General features: G+C 40.8%; 1 protein-coding gene across 2 annotated transcripts in view; it reads left to right on the top strand.

Annotated features, from left to right (window-relative positions):
* Positions 1-23,564, top strand: part of LOC136868467 (sialin) — a 184,891-nt gene that overhangs the window by 119,984 nt on the left and 41,343 nt on the right. For both annotated transcript variants that reach the window (XM_067144777.2, XM_067144776.2), the window contains exons 3-4: positions 7,823-8,015; positions 11,185-11,418. In XM_067144777.2, the coding sequence (XP_067000878.2) occupies positions 7,823-8,015; positions 11,185-11,418 (427 nt within the window). The remainder of the gene's footprint in view (positions 1-7,822; positions 8,016-11,184; positions 11,419-23,564) is intronic.

Genomic DNA, 23,564 nt, shown 5'->3' with positions numbered 1-23,564 from the left:
TTACGACACCTTGATTCAATCTCACTTACTATATTACCATCCTGGGAGAACACACAACCTAAATACTTGAAATTATCGACCTGTTCTAGCTTTGTATCACCCACCTGACATTCAATTCTGTTGAATTTCTTACCTACTGACATCAATTTAGTCTTCGAGAGGCTAATTTTCATACCATACTCATTGCACCTATTTTCTAGTTCCCAGATATTAGACTGTGGGCTTTCGGCACAATCTGCCATTAGGACCAAATCGTCAGCATAGGCCAGACTGCTTACTACATTTCCACCTAATTGAATCCCTCCCTGCCATTTTATACCTTTCAGCAGATGATCCATGTAAACTACGAACAGCAAAGGTGAAATATTACAGCCTTGTCTAACCCCTGTAAGTACCCTGAACCAAGAACTCATTCTACCATCAATTCTCACTGAAGCCCAATTGTCAACATAAATGCCTTCGATTACTTTTAATAATCTGCCTTTAATTCCATAGTCCCCCAGTATAGCGAACATCTTTTCCCTCGGTACCCTGTCATAAGCTTTCTCTAGATCTACAAAACATAAACACAACTGCCTATTCCTCTCGTAGCATTTTTCAATTACCTGGCGCATACTGAAAATCTGATCCTGACAGCCTCTCTGTGGTGTGAAACCACACTGGTTTTCATCCAGTTTCCTCTCAACGACTGTTCGCACCCTCCCTTCCAAGATGCCAGTGAATACTTTGCCAGGTATACTAATCAATGAGATGCCTCGATAGTTGTTGCAATCCTTCCTGTTCCCTTGCTTATAGATAGGTGCAATTACTGCTTTTGTCCAATCTGAAGGTACCTTACCAACACTCCATGCTAATTTTACTACTCTATGAAGCCATTTCATCCCTGCCTTCCCACTGTACTTCACCATTTCAGGTCTAATTTCATCTATTCCTGCTGCCTTATGACAATGGAGTTTATTTACCATCCTTTCCACTTCCTCAAGCATAATTTCACCAACATCATTTTCCTCCTCCCCATTTGCTTGGCTGTTCACAACACCACCAGGATGATTTCCTTTTACATTGAGAAGATGTTCAAAATATTCCCTCCACCTCTCCAGTGATTCCCTGGGATCTATTATGAGTTCACCTGAATTACTCAAAACACTGTTCATTTCCTTTTTCCCTCCCTTCCTAAGATTCTTTATTACTGTCCAGAAAGGTTTCCCTGCTGCTTGACCTAGCCTTTCCAAGTTGTTACCAAAATCTTCCCAGGACTTCTTTTTGGATTCAAGAACTATTTGTTTCGCTCTGTTTCTTTCATCTACGTACAACTCCCTGTCTGCCTCGGCCCTTGTTTGGAGCCATTTTTGATAAGCCTTCTTTTTACGTTTACAAGCTGCTCTCACTTCATCATTCCACCAAGATGTTCGCCTTTTCCCATCTTTGCACACAGTTGTTCCTAGGCATTCCCTTGCTGTTTCTACTACAGCATCCCTGTATGCCACCCATTCACTTTCTATATCCTGAACCTGCTTACTGTCTACTGTTCGAAACTTCTCACTAATCATATCCATGTACTTCCGTCTAATTTGCTCGTCCTGGAGATTTTCTACCCTTATTCGTTTGCAGACAGATTTCACTTTCTCTACCCTAGGCCTAGAGATACTTAGTTCACTACAGATCAGATACTGGTCTGTATCATCGAAAAATCCCCGGAAATATGAGGTAATAATTTGAAATTCTAAGTTTATTTACATAGACATTTTTTCTCCTTGCTTCTCTCCTTTGTACTGTCCCATTCTTTGTACCCAGAATTTTATTTTTTATTTTTTGCTAGTTTTTAGCGTTGCACTAACACATCAAAGATTATCGGCGACGCAAGGGTGAGGTTGGTAGAGTCCTTGGACTTAATTAAGGTACAGCCTTGGCATTTGCCTGATGTGAAAATGGGGAACCTCAGAAACTATCTTCAGAAATGCTGACGGTGCGATTCGAACCCCCATCTCCCGAATGGAAGCTTACAGCTACGCGACCCAAACCGCACGGATAACTCGCTCGAACCCCTGTGGGTGGGGGACGCAGATGAATACACCCACGGTATCTCCTGTCTGTCGTAAGAGGCGACTAAAATGTGCCCAGGGGCTCTGAACTTGGGAGCGGTGGTTGGTGACCACGGGGGCCTTAGCTGAGTCCTGGCATTTCTTCCACTTACTTGTACCAGGCTCTTCACTTTCATCTATCCTGTCCGACCACCCTCTGTCAACTCTTGCTCTTTTTCGACCCCGATGGTATTAGAGCATTCGAGGCCTCGGGAGTCTTTCATTTTCACGCCCCTCGTGGCCCTTGCCTTTTTTCGTCTGTTACTTAATTTTTCGAAGTGACGAATCCCTTCTTCTATATTTTTTTCTCTCTTTCTCAGTACCCCTGTGGGTGGGGGGGCGCAGGTGAAGAATACACCCACGGTATCCCATGCCTGTCGTAAGAGGCGACCAAAAGGGGCGACCAAGGGGGGATTGAATTAGAGCCACGAAACTACTTGTGATTAGTACCATCACCCAGGGAACACCATGGGTCGCTTTTACTTGCGAGTAGTACCACTATGTTAGGTACACAATAGGTTCGTGATTAGTAGCAGCAAAGAGCGGTTTACTGTGGGTTTCCAGTACCTGTGATTAGTACCACTGTATGCAGAACATCGCGACCTTACGTTGCCTGTGATTTGTACCCACTGTATGACCAACACCACGGGATAGTACAAGTCCCTGTGATTAGTGCACATGTGTGAGATACACCATGGGTTTGTGTTGCCTACGAATGGCGCCATTATGTGAGAAACACCATAGGTCTGCGTTACCTGTGCGACGTACAATACTTGTGAGTAGTATCATAATGTGTGGAATACCGTGAGTTTACGCTACTTTTGATTAGTACCGCAACTTGAGAAATACCATGGTTCTACTTTACTAGCGATAAGTACCATTATGAGGGGCTGATGACCTGGATTTTGAACCCCTTTAGACAACAAGCATCATCAATTCGGGATTGTGTTTTGGAAGCAGTCCCTTGGTCTGTAAAATAGTTTCTGGGAAGATGATGCATTGTGGGTCGGATCCATCGATAGTTTTAAGCTCATATTAATCCATTCTTCATCATTACGTTTTGAATTCTGGTCAGTGGATGAATTTTGGTCTTTTAAATTGTCATTGCATTCCGTCTCATTTCTTACCATTAGCGGCATTATCATCACCAACTCGCTCGATGTATTCAGAATCGATCGATCCACTGATTTCCTTTTTATTCCTTCTCAGGTCGTGAGATGACCCTTTGAAGTAAGCGAATCAGAACATAATAATTATAATCACCTATTGAGTAAGACCATTAAGCATAAGAAGAATGCACCAGTAGCACACTGGTAGGTAATGACAGTTAATCACCATATGATCTAATGAGTGAGAACATTAAGAACAAGAAGAATGCACCAGTAGCATTCTTGTAGGTAATGATAGATAATCATCATACGATCTATTGCGTGAAAGCGTTAAGGATAAGAAGAATATACTAGTAGCACTGTTGAAGATGAAATGAAATGAAATGAAATGAAATGAAATGAAATGAAATGAAATGAAATGGCGTATGGCTTTTAGTGCCGGGAGTGTCCGAGGAGAAGTTCGGCTCGCCAGATGCAGGTCTTTTGATTTGACACCCGTAGGTGACGTGCGCGTCGTGATGAGGATGAAATGATGATGAAGACGACACATACACCCAGTCCCCGTGCTAGGGAAATTAACCAATTAAGGTTAAAATTCCCGACCCTGCCGGGAATCGAACCCGGGACCCCCGTGGCCAAAGGCCAGCACGCTAACCATTTAGCCATGGAGCCGGACACTGTTGAAGATAATGATAGATAATAACCGTATGAACTATTGAATGAGAACATCTATATGTATAAAATAAGGGTATTGTCTGTACATTGCTCAAAATTTGAAAGGAATGGTATTTCTGTATCGGTCGTGTCCACCGTAACAAGGAAATGCACTTTTTACTTTTCCGTAATTTCTGTCTGTCTGTCTGTATGTATGTACACGCATCACCAGAAAACGGCTAAAGAGAATTTAATTAAAATCGGTATGTAAAGTCGGGAAATAAGTCGCTACACTCTAAGCCATAAATAATTTTACTCACGCTAATAGAAATGGTAGTTTAGGGGAAGGCCTAAAATTTAATTTTCAAATATTTATGTTTTTTTTTTTGCTACGGGCTTTACGTCGCACCGACACAGAGAGGTCTTATGGCGACGATGGGATCGGAAAGGCCTAGGAGTTGGAAGGAAGCGGCCGTGGCCTTAATTAAGGTACAGCCCCAGCATTTGCCTGGTGTGAAAATGGGAAACCACGGAAAACCATTTTCAGGGCTGCCGATAGTGGGATTCGAACCTACTATCTCCCGGATGCAAGCTCACAGCCGCGCGCCTCTACGCGCACGGCCAACTCGCCCGGTAATATTTATGTTATTAGTTGCCCCATCTTAATAAAAATTGGCATGTAAAGTCGGAGAATAAGTCGCTATAATCTAAGCTATAAATAATTTTATTAACGCTGTTTAGGGGAAGGCCTAAAATTCAATTCTTAAATATTTACGTCATTAGTGGTCCTATCTCATTGAAAACTGGTATACAAAGTCGGAGAATAAGCTATTGCAATCTAATCTATAACTCATTTTATTAACGCTGAATGAAATGGTAACTTAGGGGAAGGCCTAAAATTTAATTCTCGAATATTTATATTATTAGTGGTCGTATCGATAAATACTACATAAACAAAGTTATATAGAATTAAATATCCTATCATTTATGTCTTATACATTTTATTTTTACCGTACCGGCTATGTTAACACAGATATTCATGAATTTGTATTTTTGTTGCTAAGTCGACATCGACGCCGAGGCACGAGAAAATGGGTTAACAGAATTTAATGAAAATCGGTATATAGAGTCGGTGAATAAGAAACTACAGTCTAAGCTATAAACAATTTTATTCACCCTGGATGAAATTTTTGTTTAGGGGAAGGCGCCTAAAATTTAATTTTTAAATACCTATGTTTTTGTTCCTATCGAAAAGTACTACCTAGCAAAAGTTACAGAGAATACAATTTCCGATCATTAATGTTTTATTCAGTTTTACCGTACCGACTATGATGAGTGGTATTTCAGAGTCGGAACAAAACTAAACGTCAAGGCCTCCAATGTCGAAAGTGCATAACATTGATGAACAATAACATTACATTGACCATTGTTTGTTGTGATGTTATTTGTCACTTATGCTGCCTCTCAACTCCGATAGATGGGTTTACTACTGCGTACCAAGTATAATAGCATGACTAAATATTGGCGGGAAATAGCTGGGGAGTTAGAACACTTTCTTCTTTAGCATGCCATTCCTCTGGTTCATGCATTTTCTGATACAGCTGGTACGTAACACACACTGGTTCTTCATAGTATTCCAGTTATTCGATCCCTACTCTGACGCGCTGTTTTGAATGAGCAGTGTGCATATTTAAGGCAGAGGCTGATTTAAATGTAGTAGTAGTAGTACCGGTAGTAGTATTATGGCCTGGTCTAGAATAACAAATTAGGCCTATTCCAAATTATAGCACCACAATTCACTAAATAACTCAAAATTCAACCCTGAAAAGAGCCGTTTCTAAAGAAAAGCTCCTTCCTCTTCACTTCTATTAAATTCTACATTCATTTTATTCCAAATTATCAGTGAAGAGGCGGTTTCTCCTCTGGCTTGGAGGAAAAATTTGCCTCCAAGTCAGATAGATTTTTCCGCCGCCAGTGTAGTGAATTGATATTTTCCGACTCATCGGGTACTGCTAGGAAACAGATTAGTAAAAAAGAGGATAGATTTGCCCTGGGAGTCTCCACTATTCGACCCTCTTCCCGCCGAAAACAGACGAAAGGTGTTCACGAATCACGGCTGTCTGTGGCTTGGTCATTCAGTTCTGGAACTTTGGACTGTTAGATCGGCAGCGTAGTACTGTTCGTTAAAAGTGAGAAAATGTGTGGTGTTTCATTTGATCGAGTATTTCATATGAAAGCATTGCTTTTAATCGCACCATTCCTACTGACGTCATTGTAATGTATGTTCATTTCAGTTGGGAAAACCACTAAGACAGTCTTTCTGAGGATGTAAAAAGGCAGGTGAAGAGCGAATGTCTACCATTATAATGAAAACTCCCCAACATGATTGTGACTGATGGTATGCAAGCAGGTCTACTATTACAATGAAAATTCCCTAACTCAGTCTTCATATGAGAAAAGATGTTTGGTGACTTCCCCGTCGCGTTTCTAGGGCAACTTTAAAAGCGATGCAATTTAATACAATCTTGCTCACAACGTGTACACTAGAATTCCGTATACAATGTAGAATTCCGTAGCGAAGCACGGGTACATCAGCTAGTTATGAATAAAAAGAATGTACTCGTAACACCGTATGAGCTATTGAATGAGATCATTAAGAATAGTGCACTGGTAACACTGTTGTAGGTTATGATAGATTGTACCATAAATACTTCTACAGGTAATCACAGATTATCATCGTATAACGCCAGTTACTGTATGCAGGCATTTCTGTTTCTCGTCACTTAGGATAACCATTCGTCGAGGGTCCGTTTTACTCTACCAGACGGCAGAGAAACCAGATGTCTGTTGAGCGATCTGTACCTGAATTTCAATTCATTTTTCGACTGTCCATGGAGATCTTTTACATGGCGACATGGTACGACAGGATTATAGAATGAAAATCTTACCGCCCTTAACTCGGGCTGATTAGTTGAGGTGATAGAGCGCTGGCCTCCTGAGTTTAAATTGGCTAGTTCCGATGCAGGCTCAGTCCGATGATATTTGAAAGTGCTCCAATAAGCCAGCCTCGTATCAGTAGATTTACCAGCACGTACAGGAATTCCTGTGGGACAAAATGTGGGCACATTGGCGTCTCTGAAAAGCATAAAAATACAATACCTAGATCAGATTAAATTTATTTTGTTTTGCAAGGTTAGGGCAATTCTCTTTCACATAACCAGATTGGGATATACAATGTATATACAAGAATAATAAGTAAAAATAACTACAGACGGTGTTGGTCGTATGATTATTGGCGCGGAGCTGTAAGCTTGAAAAATTACAATGAGTAAGAAGAACTCGGGCGTGAATTTTTCAAACCTTATTGACATCGTTGTTCAAACATCGTCCTTTGTACACTTGTTTCATGTGCTGTTTTCATATTTACGTTTTGCACATCTTATCGGGAAGTTAAGGGGAACGCGCTAACTATACGCTGCCTGGCTGCTGGCGCAGGTCGACGCAGCCCGGTTGGTTCACGTCCACTGCTTCACTTGTCCCTACCTCTCCGCCACACCCCGATACTCCCGCGGCACTTCTAATTTTACGACTATTTATTTGTTCAATTTTGGCGTTTAAACTTGCGCTGGACACATGCAGTTTTCTCCCTAGCATTCTACTGCCTCCCACGAATATTCCTACCAAATTTCAACCGAATCCGAGTGTAACACATGTATGTGTTCCCTCGTTAGTGCTTGAAAGTGTGAATTCCAGAATTCAATCTTAACGTCCCCTCCTTTGTACACAGATTGGCTGATCAATTGATTTCGTTTTATCTTTTCTTATATCGTGAAATGAAAAATTGTCATGTTTTGAGCGGATTATCCCATACACTGGAAGGGCAGGAATATGACTATTTTTATATTGGGGACCATCAGCATCTCTGTAGAAAACAAAGCAGGCTTACCAGACTTAAATATTATTTCCTACACTTTTCAGCACTATGGAAAGAGATGCAGATGCTGACCAAGGACCAACATGGCTGTTCTGGCGCCGCCGTCGCTACATCGTGGCGTTCCTCGCCTTTCTGGGTTTCTTCAACGTGTACGCTCTTCGTGTGAACCTGAGCGTGGCCATCGTAGCCATGACAGCCAACAGGACGGTTCAAGGAGAAAACGGCACCGTGTCATATGTAAGTCATAGGGCTACCAAACGTACTCGTGTAACAGTGAAACCTCACTTACAAACTTCTATTTATATATTATATTTTGTAGCAGTTTGTAAACTTTGGACATTTCTGAGTGAAATAATTGTTGTGCAGTACTAGTATATATACGGTATATATGAAATAAGAATTTTGTCTGTACATTGCTCAGAATTAAAAAAAAAAAGGATGGTATTTCTGTATCAGTCGTGTCCACAGTAACAAGCAAATGCATTTTTTAATTTTACATAATTTCTGTCTGTCTGTCTGTCTGTCTGTCTGTCTGTCTGTCTGTCTGTCTGTCTGTATGTATGTATGTATGTATGTATGTACACGCATCACGAGAAAACAACTGAAGAGAATGTAATGAAAATCGGTATGCAAAGTCGGAGAATAAGTCGCTACAATCTAGGCCATATATAGTTTTATTCACGCTGAGTGAAATGGTAGTTTAGGGGAAGGCCTAAAATTTAATTCTCAAATATTTGTTATTAGTGGTCGTATCTTAATGAAAATCGGTATGCAAAGTCCAGGAATGGGTCGCTATAACGTAGTCATAAGTAAATAAATAAATAAATAAATAAATAAATAAATAAATAAATAAATAAATAAATAAATAAATAAATAAATAAATTCACGGTGAGTAAACTGGTAGTTTAGGGGAAGGCCTAAAATTTAATTCTCAACTATTTCTGTTATTAGTGGTCGTATCTTAACTAAAATCGGTAGGCGAAGTCGGAGAATAAGTCGCTATAATCTGGGTCATAAATAATTATATTCACGCTGAGAAAAATGGTTGTTTATGGAAGGCCTAAAATTTAATTCTCAAATATTTGTTATTAGTGGTCGTATCGATAAATACCACATAAGTAAAGTTATATAGTATTACATTTCAGATCATTTATGTCTTAAACACTGTTACCGTACCGGCTATGATCACAGAGATATTCATGAATTTGGATTTTTGTTACTAATTCCATATCAGTGCCGAGTCACGAGAAAATGGGTAAACAGAATTTAATGAAAATCGGTATGTAAATTCGGAGAATAAGGAACTACAGTCCACACCCTAATAATAATAATAATAATAATAATAATAATAATAATAATAATCGTATGGCCTCAGCTACCGTGTGCAGACATTTCGATTTGACGCCATCTGGCTGTCTGCTCGTCAATTTCGACGTTCCGTTTTACTCTAGGTCCGCTAGATGGCAGAGAGAGTAAACCGGATCTCTCTTGGGCGTCTATGGCTGAGATTTAATTAATTTCGTCGGGTAAATACCAAATGCATCACCAGAGATCTTTTACTTGCCGACATCGTACGACATGGAGTGTCGAATGGACTTTTTTCCGCCCTTCAAACATCCGACTACCTCTGCCGGGTTTGAACCCGCTATCTTGGGATTCGGAGACCGACACTCTACCACGGATCCACAGAGGCAGGTCACGCCCTAATTTCACAGAGCCGAAAGAAAACGAAATGTGAAAGCCTACAATATAGAAAGCTCATAAAATTGATCAACAATAACATTACGTTGACCATTGTTTGTTCTGATGTGCTTTGTGTCTTCTGTTGCCACTCATCTCCGATAGATACCATTAGGCCCGAATGCTGCGTACCGAGTATTTTTTTAAATTTTTCTTACGTAGCACTGACACAGATAGGTCTTATGGTGACGATGGGAGAGGAAAGGGCTAGGAATATGAAGGAAGCGGCCTTGGCCTTAATTAAGATACAGCCCCAGTATTTTCCTATTGTGAAAATGGGAAACCACGGAATATCATCCACACGGCTGCCGACGGTGGGGTTCGAATCTGCTATCTCCCGGATGCAAGCTCACAGCTGCGCGTCCCTAACCACACGACCAACTCGCCTGGTCGTACCGAGTGTAACAGCCTGCCTGAATATTGGCGGGAAGTAGCTGGGGAGTTAGATAACTTTTTTCTTTAGCATGCCATTCCTCTGGTTCATACATTTTCTGATACTATTGGTACATAACACACTGGTTCATCTTTGCATTCGAGTTATTCAATCCCTACTCTGAGGCACTGATTGGAATGATCAGTGTGCATATTTAATGGAGTAATGGCAAAGGAGTGTTTACGGCTGTCTGCGGCCTGGTCATTCCAGCTCTGGAACTTTGGACTGTTAGATCGGCACCGTAGTACTGTTCGTTAAGAGTGAGAAAATGTGCGGTTTTTCATTTAATCGAGTATTTTATATGATAACATTGCTTTTAATCGCTACTTTCCTGCTGACGTTCATATAATGAACTATGTTGAATTCAGTTAGGAAAGCCACAAGGTCAGTCTTTCTGAGAATCCCGTAGCGAAACACGGGTACATCAGCTAGTATTGTATAATATAATATATGGATCTTTACCTTTTTTTATGCAATTCAACTGGGTAACATTGGCAAACAACAGTTTGTTGTAGTGGTAGTTGACACTTCAGGCATTAATTTCAATTCAAAAGTTAATTCTAATTTTAAAAATTATTAAAATCTAACCAGCTGGATGAATTGAAACTCTTGGAATTGTTTGCTACAGTTTCTTTCCAGTTTCGTCTTAGCTATGAGCTGGCATTTGGGAGATAGTGGGCTCGAATCCCACTATCGGTAGCCCTGAAGATGTTTCCTGTGGTTTCTCATTTTAACACCAGGCTATACCTTAATCAAGTCGACGGTTACTTCCTTCCAACTCCCAGCCCTATCCTATACCATCGTCGTCATAAGACCTATCTCTGTCGGTGCGACACAAAGCAACTTATTAAAAAAAATAAAAAAAAAAACCAGAATGTTTTCTAGAAAGTGCATGAAAAATGTCGTCCAGTAACTCACATACCTTGATAAAGGGGGGCCAGCACAATAAAAATGTTGGAAACCAACTCATACAGAGCGAGTTGGCTTCGCGGTTTCGGTCATGTAGCTATTACCTTGGATTTAGGAGATAGTGGACTCGAAGCGCACTGTCGGCAGCGCTGGTGACGTGTTTTATCCATCGGATTTGAACCACTGGGATCTTGCAACACATCCACAATTCAACGGCATGCAGTCGGTTCATCTTTCGACACTTCAAAGTAACAAAACAAAACAAAACAAAACAAAACAAAACAAACAAACAAACTCGTGAGAAATTCATGTTTTATGTTTCAGGAGCGGGATTTCGATTGGGACTCGAAGACTCAAGGCTGGGTGTTAAGTTCCTTCTTCTACGGCTACATAGTGACACAGATTCCAGGAGGATGGTTAGCTGCAAGGATTGGTGGACATCGTGTGTTCGGGATTGGAATTGTTGCCACATCCCTCTTCACTCTCATCACACCCCCACTGGCAAACGCTAGTGTGTATGTGTTGGTCGCCGTCCGCATCGTGGAGGGCCTTTTCGAGGTGAGAGAAAACCTGCTTAACGATGCCGATAACGTTCAACGTCCTCTCAAGTGCTATCCGTAAATACAATGCGTGTCCTAATCCCGAGGCGGTGCACACCCCAAAGGGGGTGTGATGCATGAACCTATTCAACCACATACAAGCCCTCGTGCCAATCTTGTTCGTATATTTTTCTGTGTTGTAATCGAATAAATCTGTAGCTTAGCCGTTAAACCACGGAGGCAGTCAAATAAAACCTTTTAAACATAATTTTTTAATAACCTTACAATAACGAATACTCCCTTTGTTCATGTAACTTGCATTACCTCTACCTGCTGTAAATTAAGTTATTCGTATTTGAGAGGGCCCGATTTTTTATTTTGGTAGACGGACCCATATGACATTCGTTACCACCCTGCCCAATAACCACATTTTTGTGGTTTTCGGAGACGCCGACAAGCCGGAAGATTGCCCCGCAAGAGTCTGTTTACGTGCCAGTATGTATATGAATCACTTGATGTTGAAAGGGGACTTCTGGCAATTCCTAAATTTTGCAGGAGAAGGGAAACACTGTCTAGGTGATGGAAAATTTCGATCTATGTTCTACGCTTCTGCCAGTGAGTGATGCCTGTACTAATGTACACTTCAGCGCACGAAAATACAAAATGCAATTCATAGATTATGAACAAAATTATTGTTATTGCAGAAGTTCTCTTGACGCATCAAATAGAGTGAACTTCGGAACTTAGAATGCGAACTTCCACATATATCCTAAAAATAATTACAAAATGTATTGTGATTGCTTTTTGAAAGGTGTATATCCAATCATCAATATGAGCACAGAAGCAATAATGCCAAACTTAATAGTAATATGAAAATGAAGTACAATATCAATGCAAGAAATACAAGAAATGCAAGAAACACAGAGAGCAATTCCAATCACAGCTGTTCAATATAATGAAATAATGCCAAAAAAATTATTGTGATATTATGCACATCTACAGCAGATGTCTCCATTTAACATCACACTGATATTTCACAAGCAAAACACAGCCTCGGTATGGAATGCAGATGTCTCCGTTTAACACCAAACGTTGGCTCTGCTTATCATCCCTAGTGTCGCTCAAAACCGAAAATTTTGTGAAACCTGCTGAAGTCCCCTTTCAACATCAAGCGGTTCATATAGACACACGAGGCTGTGTATTTGAGCACCTTCAAATACCACTGGATTGATCCAGGATTGAACCTGCCACGTTGTGCTCAGAACAACAGCGCTCTACCGACAAAAGATGATGCTTATTGTTTAAAGGGGCCTAACATCTAGGACATCGGCCCCGAGAGAAGATGGAAACTACTGGTATTCACAATATGGATCCAACCGAAGAGTAGGATGCGACATCACGAAGTGACGCAATGATACAAAGAAAAGTGGACAACAGTTACACTACCCAACAATAGAAAGATGCACCTGAACAAGAAAGCGATAAACAGTCCACCACGATATTTTAAATAAAATGTAAATTGTGTTAATATAGTGGAGTGAAGCGTTGTGTGTGAGTTGCAGGGACAGCACAAATACTCAGTCCCTGACGCAAGATCGTTAACCGTATATGATTAAAATTCCTCAACCTGGTGAGGAATGGAACCCCGCAGCCCCGATACCCAAAGGTTTAGACGATAGCCATTCAACCTTGTAGAGGGACACGATAGGAACATGGAATATATGACATTTAATTTATTTAGGTTTTTCCAATCGTGAAATTGCCAGCGTAGCAGTGGGCTCATCAGCTTAGTAGCACAATGCAGTGACGGTGCACATGTGCCTCCACTTGTATAAATGCCTGCCTTCGCCTTTATATAAAAAATAAGGTTCCTAGAAGGAAAACATAATTTCATTTCATTATTTAATTTGATATAATTAATTATGGTTTCATTCTAGGAAATTAAATAATAATGAAATAAATAATAATGACACGACATCAATTTATTGCCGCGATCCGAACTTGCATAACTGACGTAATAATAACAAAGATACTAATCAAAAGTATGTGTATTTTTGTTATATTAAGAAGAATTGTTATGGGTTCTACCCTAAGCCAGCGCCAAATATTAAAACAAGGAAGAAAGTGCTGTACAGTGAAAAAAAAAAAACGAAAGGCTAAATTGACAGTAAAAAACGTAAGAATACGGGAACAATATATAAGCTGGCAACCTTAGTGCGCTGCCTTCCGAGTAGTAACCGACGTTGCCATCTTAGCTCGTAGCACGAACAAGAGTACAACTTACAATAGACCAACGGTAAAGCATTCTTAAATTCAAACCTTTAGTATTACAGAAGTCTGCCTCACAAGCAGATATTTTTTTCTGAAGAAGCGGAGAAACGTTAAGAATTTCACTTTGTTTTCTTGACATGCCAAAAGCCCATCATGTCTATATTCACAGGCCGTGAAAGTATCAACATAAACATTAGCAGTTGATTAGACGAAGGAGGTCAAGTTGACGCTGTTCTAGTATATTGCGAGATTTTGATTCAAACACTACAGATCATTCCATGTTAAGAAATTAGTACTGCTCTTATGGACCTATAAGGAGTGAACACACCTCCCCTTAGTCACTCACAATACTTCGTAATTAAGGAATGTTGTTATGTACTTTATATTGTATTATGAAAGAAAAAAGGATGAGGCACTTTTTTTGCTCGTGAGTTATTAAATATATTCGCGGGGGGGGCACAATGGCGGGAACAGCCATCGCTTTGTTACCTTCCTCCATTGTTGAAGAGAAGTCATCTATTTATTTGTGTGTGTTATCATATTCCCGTACTGTACAGCGGTTGTTACTGAATATTTTGATGCTGTGGTTTGCAGTGATACATCGCGGCATGATTGTATTGATACAGAAATTCGCTTTTGTTTTCATCTATGCGTAGTTTTGTGATTTAGCTGTTGTTTCTTAAGCGCATTTTATTTTTACCACCGTTTTGCCGTAGTGATGTGAAAAACAAAATGAGCCCCTCCTAAACCACCGTCCCATTGAGTTAATAAAAATAATTTGCAGCCTAGTGTCTTCTCCCCTCTTACATTAATGTTGATTTTCACCAATATATGCACCACCGTTTTCCGTATTGCTGTGAAAAACAAAATGAGCCCCCTCTAACCCCCCGTCCCTTTAAGTTCCTAAAAATAATTTTCAGCTTAGTTCTTGCACCTTTTATCTTGAAATTGAATACAGAGTTTCACCAACATACGTGTCGCCATTTTCTCATGATACTGTTGAGCAGAACCGTTCGATATGGCAACCTTGTTGTCATAAGAGCAAAACTGTTTTCTTAACATGGAATGCCCTATAGTGGAGGTCTCGTGGATCTAAGAGTTATTGACAAGTCATACGCGAACGATAAGAAGGGGTATACACTGATCGGCCAGAACAATATGACCACCTACCTACTATCGATATAAACCCTTCCAGGCGATAGCAGCGTCACCTGACGTGGAATGACTGCTAGTCAGGCACACGCGTGGTGCATGTAGTACATCAGTGAGCGTGCTGTCCGTGTGTAGAATGGGGAAGGCGTGTGATCTACAGTATTTCACTTTCCTATTCATACACAACCCATTTCGTTATAAAGAGTTCTATGTGCCTGTACATTTATGGAAATTATTGATTTATAGCTGTGTGTCGTGAATGTAATAACAAGACGTAAACACTCAATGCACAAATGTTTTGTTAGTCCAAATAATTTGTGTTTACACAAATAAAAACTGCATACCCTCCAACTCTTCAAGTAATTGTTATTCATACACTAGTATAGATGGCGTCATCCGACGACATTGAACGGAACATACGTACTGTAAGTAGGTGTGGTGTGAGGAGAGGTGTTGCTGGTTGTGTTCGTCTTAGACCCGTGGGAGTGCTGGTAGAAATGGGCAAGGGTAAAGATCTTGGATATGAGCTGAAACAGACAATTGTCAACCTAGCACTTATAAGGTACACCATAAGAAAAATAGGAGTCGTGGTGAAGAAAAGTCATGCTTGCCACTGTTCAATATCTCGTGAATAAGTTTTAGTACGACGGGTCGGTGAAGAATGTGCCAAGAAAACCCAAACAAAAGAAACTAAGCGTACAAGCCGAAAGGCTTATTGTGAGGCGAGTGAAATCCAACCCTCTCATAAGTATTCCAAAACTGCGGGCAGTGCTGGAAGCTGCTACTGGGAAGAAAATAGCTACTCAGAAGGTCCTGCGAGTTTTACATCGACACGGTTACCATGGCCGTGTACCAAGGAAGAGACCCTATGTTAGTGAGAAGAACCATGATGCAAGACTGCTCTTTGCGAAAGAGCACGTCATGCACGTAAACAAGATGAAACTAAAATCGACCTGTTTGGTTCCGATGGTGCCCGTAGGGTGTGGAGAAAGACCAATACGGACGACAATGTGGCCAATACAATTCCCACAGTGAAACACGGAGGTGGATCGGTATGATGTGGGGGTGTATGTCGGCTCAAGGTGCATTCAATTATATTCAATATTCAATTATTTGAAGGCATGATGGACAAAGTATTGTACAATAATATTTCGAAATACAATATTAAACAAAATGCTGAAAAATTGGTGATGCTACCGACCTACATGTTTCAAAAGGAAGACGACCCCAAACATACCACTGCCCTGAACAAGGAGTGGTTAATTTGGAACATTCCAAAACAATTAAAAACACCGACCCAGTCTTCTGACTTGAAACCTATTAAACATTTATGGGTGTTTTTGAAGTCTAGAGTTCACAGTAGAAAGGTTTCATCCAAAGATGAGTTAAAACGAGTGGTGACCCAAGACTGGTACAGTATCAGTCATGAAATGTGTGCGAGGCTAGTAAATTCCATGCAGAGTAGGTGTCAAGCTGTCATTAAAGCCATGGGTTACTCCACAAAGTACTAGGATTGGTGCTATGGTTCATTTCATTCATATGTTTAGTTGAAGAACTGGCATCTGTATGAATAAGAATGTGACGTAGTAAAAGGTCATGTTTTGTTATATTCTCCAGTATAATATACTATATGTTGTTATAAATATTATTTTTGTATGGTATTGTAAAGAAATATACCAGACATACATTTCTTAAAAGACAATTACTGTAACATCCATTTGAATGTCCAAAATTTATTACTCTTTTCACAATAAGAAAGTGTATGAATAAGAAAATGACGTACTGTGCCTGAGTTTGACCGAGAGCAGATTGTGATGGTCCGGAGGCTCGGCACGAACATTTCGGAAACTGTATGACTTGTCGTGTGCTCTAGGAGTTCTCTGGTGAGTGTCTTCAACAAGTGGTGAAACCACGTCCAAACGTCACCCCTCATTACAGATGTCAGACGTCGTAGGCTGGGCAGACTGGTAAAACAGGACAGGCGGCGAGCTGTGACGGACCTAACATCAGACTTCTATGTTGGACAGAGTACAAGTGTGTCTGAACACACAGTGCACCGAACACTCCTAAGGATGAACCTCCGCAGCGGACGACCCATGCATGTGCTGATGGTAACACCACAACATCGGCAACTACGACTGAAATGGGCACGTGACCATCGTCACTGGACGTTGGCGCAGTGGCAGAGTGTTGTGTGGTCTGATAAATCTCGATACCTTCTTCATCACGCCGATGGGAAGGTGCGACTCCGTCGTCTTCCACGGGAACAGCTCCTTGACACCTGTGCTGCGGGACGGAGACAACCTGGCGGCGGCTCAAATATGCTCTGGGGAACATTCACTTGGGCATCCATGGGTCCAGAGGAGCTCGTGCGAGGCGCCATGATGGCTGTGAAGTATCGTACACTGGTTTCAGACCACGTACACCCCTTCAGGACTATCATGTTTCCGAACGGCAGTGGCATTTTTCCACAAGATAATGCGCCATGTCACAACGCCAGGAGTGTGATGGAGGGGTTCGAGGAATACAGTGGCGAGTTGCAATAGATGTGCTGGCCCGCCAACTCGCCAGATCTTAACCCGATCGAATACATGTGGGATGTGATTGAACGTGGCGTCAGAACTCATACCCCTCCCCGGAATTTATGAAAATCAGGTGACTTGTGTGTGCAGATGTGGTGCCAGCTCCCTCCAGCGACCTACCAAGGCCTCATTGCTTCCATGCCAAGACCCGTCGCCGCTGTTATCCGTGCCAAAGGTGGACATACCGGCAGTTAGGTGGGTGGTCATAATGTTCTGGCTGATCAGTGTAAATTCTATAATGAAGTTGTTATAAAGTCAAGAGTCGTACAGGTTAGCGTCAATGGGCCATTTTTGTTGGTGATATTTGTTAACAATACGTCAAACGAAATCCGAAATAACTACAGGTTATTAGCAAATTACTATAATATACAGAGGAAAGCATCTGAAATTGTTACAAGCCGGTTTGAGAAATAACTGAGAAAGAAAAAATCCTTACCATAATTTAATCTCATCGTTAGGGAGGACGTAAAGACCAGGTGTTTCTCCATATTATATTCCGTCAGACGCGAGTCGTATACATATCCACATGTTCAAAGATAATGACAATGACGGAACTATACTATCTGTCACTTGTGAGGCCAATCTTGGAACAGGAAGCAGCCGAATTGGATTAATATAGCCATGAACTAGAAATGGAACAGATAAGGATTCAAGTTTCAGTCCATGAAGTAGTGTAGCAAGAATAACAGAGGAACTTGGGCTGGAAAGGAAACAAAGAGTCTCGACTATGTGGCATTTGCAACGCTTATTTAAATAAGCGAGCAATGGGAAAGTTACGTTGGCACGAGAAATGTGCTCTTGCATAAATAACGTAGATCACCCATGTAAAGGAGAGGAGGGTGAACTGCAGAACGAAAACTGCGGCAAATTTTCGTGTATAAATATATATATTAAAAGAATTTATGAAAACTAAAGTCAGTCAGTCCGGTCATTCTATCCGGTCGATTTCCTTCATTGTTTTACTGAAAGGTATTCATGCACAGATTTGTCATCAGGTACTATAAATCACTCAACTTCCGCCTTCCTCGAATTATTTCATTTTTTTCATTTTTTGTCTCTCTGAAGTAATCATTTTGGTTCGAATTGAGGTACGGAGTTTGTTTTGGCCTAAGAACACTCAGTGAATCAAGCTCTTTCATTTCAGCTCTTAAAAATTCAAATTGGTTGATTCTGAGAAAAGTTATGAGTATATTTGTCTCCATGACGAAGATCTTCGAAGGACTTTTTAACAGTTCGGCGCGTAGTGTTGTTCCAAGGAACGTTTAATTCAATTTCTTTGTGTGATGTATTTTCAAGTGTTTTGTCGACATAATATTACATTCTATTACCACAGCAGATCATGTGCTTTATTTCATTAACTCGAGACTTCGCAAATACATCCGTGAGGATAGTAACGAACCACACCATACTTTGTACATTGCGGGCGGAGCCAGCGAGAAACTGCTAGTCTAGTATTGAAAAGAGGAATACATAACCTGCAGCACTGTTGGTCGTCGTGGTGGTGATTATTGTTTATTATTTTAAGGGGAAGTACAACACCGCAACACTAATTGGATGAAACTATGAAACAGTGACCCTTTGAATTATGGGAGTATACGAAACAATAGAAAAAAAAGAAGTGGCGGTAGGAGTGGGGTATGATGGGGTGGGGGCATTGGGGGGGGGGCGTCAGTAAATGCCACAAAGGGGAGAGTGAATCCATGGTGGTGTTGGTGGTTGTTATTTTTGCTGTAAGGGAAACGACAACTATACAACCATTCTCACTTAACACTAATCAGAGGAAAAAATAGAAGAGGTCCATTCCTTTCAAGTATGCGGCTTCCGGGGAAAGAAATGGAGGCAACCAAAATATGACCGAGCGAGTTGGCCGTGTGGTTAGGGGCGCGCAGCTGTTAGCTTGCATTCGGGAGATAGTGGGTTTGAACCTCTACTGTCGGCAGTCCTGAAGATGATTTTCCATGCTTTCGCAGCTTCACACCAGGCAAAATCCACAGCCTGTTTCCAGTCATTCGACCGGGTCAGGAATGAAATGAATGAAGTCCCCATCTAGCGGTGAGGATAGGAACTGTAGCGGCTGCCGAAGCCAGTCGCACTCCTCTGGGGCAATGATTAATGACTGAGAGATGAAATGAAGTGATAATGGAGAGAGTTGCTGGAATGAAAGATGACAGGGAAAACCGGAGTACCCGGAGAAAAACCTGTCCGGCCTCCGCTTTGCCCAGCACAAATCTCAATGGAGAGATCCGGGATTTGAACCACGGAACCCGGCGGTGAGAGACCGGCGCGCTGCCGCCTGAGCTACGGATGATCTCTAAAAGTGATGTCTCCATATAATAATTATAATATTTTATTTGTATGGCTAACGTAAAAGCGAGTAGTCCCCATTGATATTAGTTAAAATCTGCATGGCTACTACCATTGCTTCCTGTACTGTGAAAAAGAAATACCTTATCAGATTTTTTGTATCGACCGTGACTTGTACGAAACGTGCTACATTACATTGTTTCCATTCTGCTCCTAATCAAAGGTTTTCATTTACAACATTCGTCAACATTTCTAACAAATCGTTTACAGTAGCCGAACAGCAATGGCGCCCAAGTTCAATTGTCTGCGAAGGATATCTCGTGTTCAGACCATTTAATTGGCTGGTTCAGGATAACACGTTTTCTTATTTCCTGATGGTAATTTAAAGCGTATGCCAAATGATTGTACTTACAGTATAATGTACATGCGACTAGTCTGTTTTTTAATTTATTTTGCAACTTATATAGGCTATACTGGCCGAAAAAACTTGTACATTTCTCTTATCTTGTTAATACAGGGTGTGCGGAAAGTCACTATGCACTGGAAATAACGTCCACGAGCGGATATTAGATCTTGAACCTGCTTTATTTTATTGGAAATCACTTTCTGCAGATCTACTTGTGATATGTTCCTTGTATAAGCAATTATTGCAGTTTGTCACTAAACGTGTGTTAACATAATCAGAGAGGTGGAACCATGGTGACACCAAGAATATAAACAATATTTCTTTCAGTCAAATATGCAAACTGTTCACAGTAACATATTTGCTTTTCACGATCCACATCTTTCAATTCTCGCATCGCTGTCACTTAGTAGCGAGATGTTTTAAATGTTTCGAACCCCTTTATGAGTTATTCTAAGCCTGATATCTTTCTCTTGTGCCAACCCGCGCGATTATTTTGATGGGCTCAGCAGCATTCATTAAACAATTGTTCAACAACTTCCACTTCTTTCGCCATCCAACACTGAGCCCGTCTTTCGAAATGTCTCAATAACTTGGCGAAATACATTGCGATGAGGTACAGTTTTCTCTGATTATTTTTCAGCAAATATCTCCTAAACTAAATCTGTGTATTTATCGCCTTGTCACGAGATGTGTTCAGCGAGGAAAACACGTTAAATTAAAAAGCAATTTGAACAACTAAACACCACACCAATATAACTTTTTCGATAGCTGTTAACCAACCAAATACTGAACTGAAATGTCACGTGACAATGGAAAAAATGAATAGAGAAAATGTTACACAACAACGAAAAACCATTCCTACCAATACAGAGTGTATCAGACACTCAAGGGCAAAACTGTAGGAATTGATTTCTCATAGAGGGGGAGCTGGGGGATGGGAGGAAAAAGAATGTGACAACATGGGTCTGAAAATACATAATTGCAGAGTTATCCAACCTTTGTTGGCCACCACGTTCTCCTGACTTTAACCACTTGGACTGTTACCTTTGCGTCCGCCTCGGTAACGTAACGGTTAGCGCTATTAGCTGCCGTCCTCGGAGGCCCGAGTCCGCTTACCACTACTGCCAGAGATTTAAGAATGACAGGAGGTCAGGTATGTGGTTAAAATGGTACATGCAGCTCACCTTTATTGGGATGTGCCTGAAAAGGGCTGCATCACCTCGGGACAAATACACGAGTTTACTATGGGTACGTCGTGTATTCGACTGGTCTTGATAATGAACCAACTCTCCTTTCCGTGCGAGCATTGTGGTAGCCTGTCAGGCAGTATGCACTGTACAAGTCATTTTTGATTGTGATCGGCGCTCAATACGAAGACGAACGGAGGCCTGTATCCAGGCAGGATATCACTTTGGACACTTCATCTGATATATGAACTGAGTGTTTCACCTGGCGTTATAGATGTATTCAGTATATCTGTGCAACAGTGTTGGCAGTGTCGGATTGTTGCACTAACATTACTAAAGGTCGAACGCCACCACTCCCTGTTTGTGTGTGTGTCTCAGGAATCCATTCCTGAAGTTGTGCCGTTGAAGTTTGATTCACCCTGTATATCTTGCGGTAAGAACCATCACCATCTTTATTTGATTTGAACTTACAACCTCTTTTACTTCCGTAGTCTAAGCGCGCAGCAATTTTTCGAACGCTCGTTATTTTATATCTTTAATAATGAATTCCCTCGAATAAACAGTTCGATAATTGCCAATTGGATGCTGTTATGGCCACTTGACCAGGCGCCAAAAATAGATTACGAAATATTTACATACACGCAAAATCCTTTGTATTAAGCCACCTTTACTATGAAATGTGAAGTATTATATACCAAAATGAAGATAAGAACATGCATTTGATTGTTGTCGCTTGGATATTTGATGCTTTATAGTGGTTGCATTAGTTTTTTGTTATGCATCACTTGACTTATCAACAAAACTCTCATTTAGTGGTTCGATCTGACTTATTAAAATTCAGTGAAGTGTATAATTTTATTGCTTATTTAAGTATAGAGTTATCACCCTAACAGTTCTTTACATAGTCTGTTCTTAAATGATTTCAAAGAAGTTGGAAACTTATCAAACATCACCCATGATGAATTATTCCAGTCCAATTGCTCTTCCTATAAACGAATATGTGCTTCAATTCGTCCTTTTAAATTGCAATTTTATCTTCATATTATGATATTTCCTAGTCTTAAAAAAACCCACTTAAAGTTATTCGTCTACTAATGTCATTCCAAGCCATCTCACCACTGGCAGCTCGAAACATTCCACTTAGTCGAGCAGCTCGTCTCCTTACATCCAAGTGTTCCCAGCCTAAAGTTTGCAACATTTTCCTCACACTACTCTTTTGTAGGAAATCACCCAGAAGAAATCGTGCTGCTTTACGTCAGATACCACATCGTGTGTTATATCGATCATATTCGACAGACTTCTTCCACAAATGCCTGCAAATTTACGAAACATTAGAACTGCAGTGTAAGCTGGCTCATATAAACTGTAGTACATAATAACTGCATACAACATGAAATTGCGTAATTGAGACTCAGATGGCGGTTAGTTACTTGATGTTAAACTTTAATTTGATGACTGGGGGGTTAGTATATGGTAAAACATAATTTCCGCTGAAACCACGTTGAAGAAAATGTCCGAACAATAAAATATATAATAAAAAATGAACCTTGGTGCTTGGTCAAGTGATGCAAAACATTATCCAATTGTCTTTACACTGATTAGACTGTTAATACGTCGTGAAGTCACCCTTAGTCTCAATAACGCGGCATACTTATAATTTATCCCATATATGGGTTTCCTCCTGGCCTCATTTATTCTTTCTATTAGCATATTCGTGTGGGTAATTACTCCTTGTGTCGTAATGTATTTCTTTTCTGCCTCCCAGATATTTTCTTTTGAGTTCATATCCGGACAATACTTGGGCAAGTCCAAGAAAATAATGCCCTGATTGTATACGGTGGCTGTTAGAGATTGTGCCTTGTGGCATGCTGATGAATCGTGCATGTAAGAAAATTCTTCGTTTGGGAGTAATTACAGTGTTTGAAGTTGAAGTTTGTTCCTTAAAACAAACTTGGTTTGATCCCTCCATTTCCTGGCTTCAACATCAAACACAGGTCTTTCAAAGATACAACACCCAACAGTGAGTAGGCCTATACTAATCTGATTGGCCGCCGCCGGGTTGAAGTGCTTCAGACAGTTCAGGCGCTGGCCTTCTGACCCCAACCTGGCAGGTTCGATTCTGGATCAATCCGGTGGTATTTGGAGGTGCTCAAATACGTCACCCTCGTGTTGATAGACTTACGGGACGGAAAAGAACTCCTGCGGGACAAAATTCCGGCACCTTCGTTTCCGAAAACCGTAAAAACGTAGTTAGTGGGACGAA

This window comes from Anabrus simplex, chromosome 1 (assembly GCF_040414725.1).
Source record: "Anabrus simplex isolate iqAnaSimp1 chromosome 1, ASM4041472v1, whole genome shotgun sequence".
NCBI classification, from domain to species: domain Eukaryota; kingdom Metazoa; phylum Arthropoda; class Insecta; order Orthoptera; family Tettigoniidae; genus Anabrus; species Anabrus simplex.
This window is presented reverse-complemented; position numbering and strand designations above follow the sequence as displayed.